At 43.3% G+C, this 8,593-nt stretch overlaps 1 protein-coding gene across 1 annotated transcript in view; it reads left to right on the top strand.

Annotated features, from left to right (window-relative positions):
• The window catches only part of HIVEP1 (human immunodeficiency virus type I enhancer binding protein 1), an 84,572-nt gene extending 84,256 nt beyond the window's left edge, over positions 1-316 (top strand). The window contains exon 11 of the mRNA XM_009884196.1: positions 8-316. Within this exon, the coding sequence (XP_009882498.1) occupies positions 8-316 (309 nt within the window). The remainder of the gene's footprint in view (positions 1-7) is intronic.
• The last annotated feature ends 8,277 nt before the right edge of the window (positions 317-8,593 follow it).

Genomic DNA, 8,593 nt, shown 5'->3' with positions numbered 1-8,593 from the left:
CGCCGAGCCCGCCGCCCCGCCGCTGACTGACTACGAGCGGTCCGATGGTCCGGGGAAGGCGGATGCCGAAAAGACTGACTTCGCCAACCCCGCCAAGCCGAAGCGCGACCTCCCTTCCCTCCAGGTGAAGAGGGCTGCCCCGGCAGAGCCCCGCTCCAAGGCAAATCCCGACGCGTTAACCAAGTCCCCGGTCCACCGAACTGTCTCCCCGGACAGACAGGTACACAGGCCAGCCGCCTTGCCCCGGCGGCAAAACACGGTGCAGTTTAGCGATGGCAGCAGTGACGATGAGGATAGACTTGTGATAGCGACCTAGTTTTTGTTTTCCATTGTGTTTTTATTTTTGGGGGGGTTGGGGTTTTTTTGTTTTGTTTTGTTTTGTTTTGTTTTTATAACACTTACAGGTTTCTTTGCAAACCTCTCTTTCCTTAAAGCACATTTTTCTGACACAAACCCATTACTAATCTTCGTGCAATCATGAACTCTTGACCAATAATTGTTGTTTCTTGTCAGCTCCAGCCATTTTTGTACATGTTGTATAGACGATTGTGCCTTTTTGGAGTTTTATGTTTAGAAACCTGTACAGATTGTTGAATATATATATATAAAATATATATATATAAAAAATGTATATTAAAACCAGGTAGTTGCTTGTGTTTAGTAAGTAAACATCCTATGTCAGATAAATAAAGGTTTAAATTATATGTTGCACTGTTAAATGTAAATTTTTATGGCTGTGGGACAAAGTTTCTGTGTACAGATCTAGTATGTAAAACTCCATATTTATTGTATCCATATTAGTCTTGGAAAAGGGTCTGTCCATCTTTCTTGTGTAAGACGGTAGCTTTACACTTCAAAGAGAAATACAGTATCTGTGTTATGAAATATTACAGTAAAATTTTGTTTACTGACTTTACCATTGCTTATGTTGTGCCTTTTTGATGCAGCCCCGGTAGTTGGAGAGGCGCTTGACTCCTTCCTTTTAGCACCCTTCCAGCTGCGTTCAGCTTGAAAGGATCCGGTGGTGGTGTGTGCCCCCGTGGTTTCACCTGCCACGAGAGAAAGCGTATGCTCTTCAGGCTCACTTGGAGCAAAACCTTCCATTTCAAAACATCCGGCGATGGCAAAGCGGGGAGGGAGTCCTTCAGCTTTTTGTAGAGCGAGCATCCATCCGCCTCGTGTTTTTAACACTTCCTAACTAACATTTGAAGACTTCCCTGAGGGAAAATAGCAAAGGGGTCAAGATGAAATATTTTTTTATTTGTAATCTTGAACTATAAAACCACTTTTTATTGACATTAAAATGTTGTTACGCAAGAAAGGAATAATTCTTTGTGTGTTCTTAATTGCAAAAGCCGCCACACAGTTGGTGAAAATGCCACTGCTGTAATGAGGATTTGGCATTACCAATTACCATCAACTTCTTATGAGACTGCATTTCAGGTGATTTTCATTTACAGGTAGACAAAGCCAATTTCTCCCTAAATATGGCTTTGTCTGATTCGTGCAGGGGAAAAAAGGGGACTGGAGGTCCTACATATAATTAATGTGCCCTTATATCAACAAATTCATCATTATGGGCATACAAGACATGGACGGATTCCAGAATAATGAAATCTAATAAAATTCTCTTTGCACATAGTGAAAACAATTTAAAGTTACCAATAAATTTTTAAGGTGTTCAACTAGTGCAGGAGACGAGTCTCACATGTTACATAGCTACACATTCCTGAAAGTTTCAAATTGGCCTAGGATTCATGCTGTAATTTTTAAACAGAGTTGGTTTTCTGCTGTGTCCTTATGTCACATTCTTACAGAAGTTTATAAAACCATTTTAACAACCAAATTCCAGTAGAATACTGGAAGATGTAAATTAAAATCATGATCACCTTTATGGAAATAGCAAGGATGAGCACATATAAAACAACTAGAAGAAAAGGGTAGGCAGCAAATCTTGAAAAAAAAAAAAACAGGAGTGAACATGAATGTGAGCTGGGCTGCGTTGTTCACAGATTAACTGCTATACTCAGCTCAAAGAAGTAATTCATACCTTGTACTGCTCGTATTCAAGAACAGCAGTATCCTGGATCCATTTTTAACTTTACATCAGCTTTTGTACTATACTCACATTGTACTCATTACATTATTCCATTACGGTGTGTTGTAAAACTGTAGGCGATGTTGAGTGAGCTTTATTAACTTTCAGAAAGAGCACTTCAGTACTAGAAAATCATTTATATTACTGTGATTATCAGCCAATTGTACTAATCCAGCAATTAGAAATGTGTGTACTAGAAAGGAGAAATTACTCTCAGCTCAGATGTGAATGTTGGTGTAATTCCTTACTGTGCAGAGCCTCACTGAGGGCCCGAGCACCTGAACCACAAAGCACTCTCAACTCGCATTGAACTTAATGAGAGTTAAGAGTACTCAGCACCCCACAGCGTCGGACTTCAAATTTGTGAGTGTCTTATGTGCAACCGCTGTCTAAACTGTCACTGTGCATTTGAATGTTCTTTCTATAAACATGTAGTGATGTCAACATGTCTTATATCATTATCATTTATACCAAATGTGAAGTTACCTGAACCAGCCAAAGTTAAAAAAAAACAAACATTGCTGCATTATGTATGCTTTGAGAGCCTGAAACTTTTGCTAGTAGAATCAGGTTTGTAGTTAATGAACTTAAGAAACTGCATCAGTTTTAGTGTCTTTAAAATGGACACTTAAACTTAACAGTAAACTAGAATTGTGCTAATTAATTTGAGCATATTTGTCTACAGCATGACCAAAAAAACCAAACAAAACATGACTGGATCAAATAGGTTTACAGCAAAGTAAAACTATCTCCAAAATTTTGAATGCCATCACAAGTATTACTATTTCTCTGAGTTTTATAAGGAAGTAGGGAGTGAAAAATTGCTGTTCCATATGCCCCGAAGTCCTGATTTTACTAACCATTTGGAAACTCCAGAGATTTACTGTATACACATCTTAAATATTTAGCTGACTAGCAATTTGTGGTGTTCTAAGGATTAATTCCAGGAAGTCACTAATTTAACAAAATTCAACCTGGTGAATCAGGCGATCTACATGTGTTTCTCTTCTATTCTAGGTGTTTTGAAGACATCAGGGTCAAGAGATGGAAGCAGTATCTTGCAGAATAAGAATGACAAGACAAGAGATATGTCATAAAGAGGAATGTTAAAACATATGTCATTTGGTAAGTTAATAGAGAACAGTAGAGAGAAAGGACCAAAAGAATGGGTACTGATTGAGAGTGAGCAATCGTCACACTTAGCCAGGCAAAGCAGATGAGCTGTATTTGAAGCAGGATATCCAGTAGCAAAGAAAATATTAGCAGGTAGTTGCCAATATATCTAACCTTGTTCAAATGGAGTTGGGAGGAAATCACACTTTTCTGGAAGATAGACCTTTGTGGTCCTGAACATTATACTGTTTCCCTTCCCTCTAGCCTGTTTCTAAATGGATATGGGAGGTCCACCAGGACCTGGGAGTCCTGGTGGACAACAGAATGACCATGAGCCAGCAATGTGCCCTGGTGGCCAAGAAGGCCAATGGCATCCTGGTGTGCATTAAGAAGAGCGTGGCCAGCAGGTTGAGGAAGGTCATCCTCCCCCTCTACTCTGCCCTGTTGAGGCCACATCTGGAGTACTGTTGTCCAGTTCTGGGCTCCTTGGTTCAAGAAGAACAGGGAACTGCTGGAGAGCATCCAGCAAAGAGATACTAAGATGATTAGGGGATTGGAGTATCTTTCTTATGAGGAAAAGCTGAGGGACTTGGGTCTTTTTAGTCTAGAGAAAAGAAGACCGAGGGGGGATCTTATCAATACTTATAAATACTTAAAGGGAGGGTGCCAGGTAGATGAGAACAGTCTTTTTTTCAGTGGTGCCCAGGGATAAAACAAGAGGTAACGGGCACAAAATTGAACATAGGAAGTTCCATCTAAACATGAGGAGGGACTTCTTTACTTTGAGGGTGGCAGAGCACTGGAACAGGCTGCCCAGAGAGGTGGTGGAGTCTCCCGCACTGGAGACATTCAAAACCCTCCTGGATGCTGTCCTGTGCAACCTGCTGTAGGTGACCCTGCTCTGGTAGGGGGGTTGGACTAGATGGCTAGACGTCCAGAGGTCCCCTCCAGAGGACCATTCTGTGATTCTGTGGATATTCCTTGAGGTGCCTCTACAACTTGTGCAACAGGAAAAAAAAAAAAACCAACCAACAACTAGGAGCGTGACCAGACCTGAGAGAAGGTTCAAGTCCATACCTCTCCTCTGTCAGTGTCCAGCAGTTTCATTTTAATCATGCACGTAACCAACATCTAGACTACATGTCAGCATACATGGGTGTCCTGCATTGGCACAAGCCTGTCACCACTGTTAGCAATTATGTTTCATTCTGAATTATTTCCTTTTATTTTAAATTGTGTTGTATCTTTCTTGTCCTGTCCTGAGTCATTAGTGATGTGGAGATTGCACTCCCCTTGCCAAAGAATCCTTCTGTTCAAGTCAATAGCAAACATCTCAGAGATTTGCCAGTGCAGGATTAGGCTGCTTTTCAGATGGTGTAAATTATCACAGCTGAATTGGAGTAAATAGCACCCGGCCTGTTTACTCAGGGATCAATTTTTAACAACTCTGTCAGACGCCCTCTGGCAAATGCAGCACAGCTGTTTAAACATTAAAAGGCCAGGGCAAGTGTTGCTCCTCAGTGCACCCAGACACAGGCTGGCATCTTCACACAACCTGTTCTCATCAGGAGGGTGCAAGCAGGTGCTAGCTAGAGGCTGGGTACAAATACAGCTACAGTAAGGACATGGCATGGTCAACTTCTGTGAGACCCGTGCAGATGCTTCCCTGTTATCTGCCAAAAGCCCTCACTAGAAAAAGAATCGACCAGTAGCCTGTAGCTCTTCTCTTTCAACTCAGACCTTGATTGATTTCTCATCACAGTACGTGATGTTTACTGGTGATGTGGGTATCTGATTTTGTAGGTAGCATGTTCCCCTGCTGTCCATACAACAATATTGGGTTTGGAATGTGGAGTCTATTAAATCTGTCTACATTCCCCATTTGGGCTTAAATAAGCTACAGCATGACCTACCTGTCACTTCTTAGGACAAGACCTAAGCCAGAGACAGCCACTAGTGCTGTAACTGGCCTCAGATCTCTTGATCTGTAACGTTACATCCCCAGACGCGACTCCCAACTTCTGGGCCATAGCTGAAATAAAACAAACTTACTAGGTTCAGGGCTGCCCTGCCCTGCATTGGTTACTGCTGCTGTTCACACTTTTGCTCCTTTCACTTCTCAAGTAACTTGCTGTAGCTTCAGGTTGCTGCAAATGATGCCCTGAGGCTAGAGCAGCCCACAGTTGGTCCATATCAGCCATCCCCTTACCAGAAAGTCTTGACAGCAGTGTTTTGCATACAAGCAAATTCAAATGCACATCACATGCATTTTCATCTCAGACAACGTACTTCAGCTGAACACAGTCTGGCCCACCCCAAAACCAAAGAAGTACCATAAAACAAAGACATACCCTGCTTTACACTTAGCTAAACATTCTGTATGGGTTCTTAATAAACAGATTTATCTCATCTTGAGTTTACTGACATGTATGTTAAACAGAATATAAAATGTATTAGTCACTATACAGCTTATACCAGAAGTCCTCATTTTTTTGCAAGATAATCCTCGGTTAAGTTTTATAAACACTTTCATTTAAACCTGTAAACTGCTTTTCAAACATATGTTTAACATGGGGATGGTTTCATCAAAACAGAATAAAAAATGCTCAGTTTTAGTGTGAGCGACTTGCCAAAAGCCAGGGAAACCAAACAATCTACAAGTAAGAGTAGGGTCAAGGTAGCCTTCAGCTGATTTATCTGACAGGCCACTGCTTCTGTTGCTTTTGGAAGATCCTCTGAGACCAGTTACATCTCATAGCAGGGAATCCTTACCTTGCTTTCATGGTTTATAATATGAACAATAGGTGTTCGTCTGTTTTAGGTGATGGTCAGTCCTGTGGTCAGTTTCTAGTTGTGAATGTTAAATTATGAATGTCTTAAAAAAATGTGTCTAGAATTGTCTTTCCATGTCTTAAGGAGTTTTCCTTTGCTTATAAGGGGTCTCAGCACCTACGGATGGCCATTTTTAATGATACATAAAAGACCAGAGGATTACACTACATAGAAAACCACTTATGGCTTACATCTTTGAGGATGAGACCACTCTCTTAGGTCTAGACACTAGATTGCTAATTCCATTGCTGGCTTAGGATAAAAACAAGCTACTTTAAAATACTTCAAATTGATTATTAGGTAATTTTACGTGGAATGTCCATGGGATGGATGAGCAAACAGCAACAAGGATTGAACAGCATGTAATTAATTGATTTGATGTCCATGTTTTGTTCCAGAAATGCTGAACCAAAAACCAAAACCAAAACCCTTCTGGCAAAGATGTTGCTGGTGTTACTTTTGTCCTTCCATTTCTCTATACTGGCTAGCCTACTCAAAATGTTAGGAGGTCGCTGGTGATTTCCAGATATTCCATGTGAGATCTAAGGAAACCACGCTGGCTGAATGATGGCAAGGCTTTACATTCTTACGGTTCAGTCATGGAAACAAAACTTGTCCTAAGATGAGTCAATTAGCTAGGCATGCTTAGTTTTCTTTGGTAATAGTAGGCTTGTTTTCCCCAATAAGGTCAAATGTTAAGGCCTGTTTGGTTTTGCGGCTGTACTTTTTAGTGTATTTGAAATCCATTACCATGTGTGAGGCATTTGTGCTGAAAACAGGCCAATTGCAGGCTGCTTGGAAAGCCAAATACCATCAGCATTTCTTCTTTTTGTTAAGCTACATGGTTACAACATCCCTCTCAGGCTTTAGAAGTTCCATCAAAACCAGTTGCAGATCATTCGTGTCTAAGGTGCTTTGGTGTTGGTACCTAAATAGGATTCCTCCTTCTGAGAAACACCACATTGTTTGTCATAGGTGACAGTTGCATCTCATATACAGCAGGTCTCTAATAAAATCGTTGGCCATTAAGAGTCGTTCCCCACCCTGTCAGCTCGCTGCTCTGTATGCAGCCATGGAAGTGAGTTCACAGCCCTCTCGTTAGCACAGGGCTTGTCCCCATCGCAGCTACAGCCTACTTTCATGAGCAGCCTTCCCCGGGACACCCGTGCCAGGCAGGAGTGATCGCTGGATGTGCACATGCAGCGAGGGACCAGCATGGAGGCAGCATCGCCACCAGCATCCACCCACGTCCCAGGAGCACAGGGCCATGGGATGCCAGCAGGGACAGTGCTCAGTGCTGGGCCTCGTGCAGGTGTAGGTTTTGAAAAAGGAGTTGGGGACCATCAACCGGCCCTACCCAGAACTTAAGTGGCTAAGTGGAAAGCCACCATCTTGACACTTTCCCTCCTTCCCATCCCTTATGGCCAAAGCACGTCAAGTCAAAATTGAAGTCAAAATGAATGATTAAAAGGCATCTTTTGCCAGAAATTTTTGACAAATCAATTTTGAATAGAAAAATCCCGACAGCTGTGTTCCTGGTAACACTGAAAAACTGCCCAGCCTGGGCTGCTGCCCTTCTGGCACCCGGCTCTCCACCACAGCGTCTAGCAACAAGGCAGCTTGCTTCTGCGAGGCTCTCCATGCCTCGGGTAGACCTTGCATGCAGAGATCGTGTCCTTTATACAATGCAACCACAAGGGCTTTGTTCTGAAAAATGTGAGTGTAAGGAAGAGGAAATCATAGAATCATAGAATGGTTTAGGTTGGAAGGGACCTTGAAGATCAACGAGTTCCAACCCCCCTGCCATAAGCAGGGACACCTCCCACTAGACCAGGTTGCCCAAGGCCACATCCAGCCTGGCCTTAAACACCTCCAGGGATGGGGCCTCAACAACCTCTCTGGGCAACCTGTGCCAGCACCTCACCACCCTTAAAGTGAAAAATTTCTTCCTAATGTTTAATCTAAACCTGCCCTCTTCCAGTTTAAAGCCATTCCCCTTCGTCCTATCACTACATGCCCTAGTAAAAAAGTCTTTCCCCAGCTCTCCTGTAGGCCCCCTTTAGGTACTGGAAGGCCACAATAAGGTCTCCCTGGAGCCTTCTCTTCTCCAGGCTGAACAGCCCCAACTCTCTCAGCCTTCCCTCATAGGAGAGGTGCTCCAGCCCTCGGATCATCCTTGTGGCCCTCCTCTGGCAATGTCCACTTCTTACACATTCAGCCACTGATACTGCCCCGGTAGCAGCCTCTGCAACTCAGCCGGAGGGGTGCAAGGAAGGATACAGTCACCATCCTCTCGTGGAAGGCTGGAGTACCAGCTCTCTATCAGCCAGGGACTAAGTAGCAAGGGAGGTGATGACCCTCAGCTCCCCCCAAGTAAGCAGATACCTTCGTTAGTTATGCCTCTTTCCCAGGAGGCTGCTCCAAGCTCTGGCGCTCCAGCCTAGCCCAGCTGCAGGTGCTTGCTGACAGAAAGGAGGCCACGACACAAGAATGAGCGAGAAACCAGGCTGCAAGACAGAGCAAGCCAGGGAGAGCGCTGCTCTGTAACCA

Source organism: Charadrius vociferus, unplaced genomic scaffold (assembly GCF_000708025.1).
Source record: "Charadrius vociferus isolate BGI_N301 unplaced genomic scaffold, ASM70802v2 scaffold444, whole genome shotgun sequence".
Lineage (NCBI taxonomy): Eukaryota > Metazoa > Chordata > Aves > Charadriiformes > Charadriidae > Charadrius > Charadrius vociferus.
The sequence above is the reverse complement of the archived record's forward strand: the minus strand, read 5'-3'. Positions and strand labels throughout refer to the sequence as shown.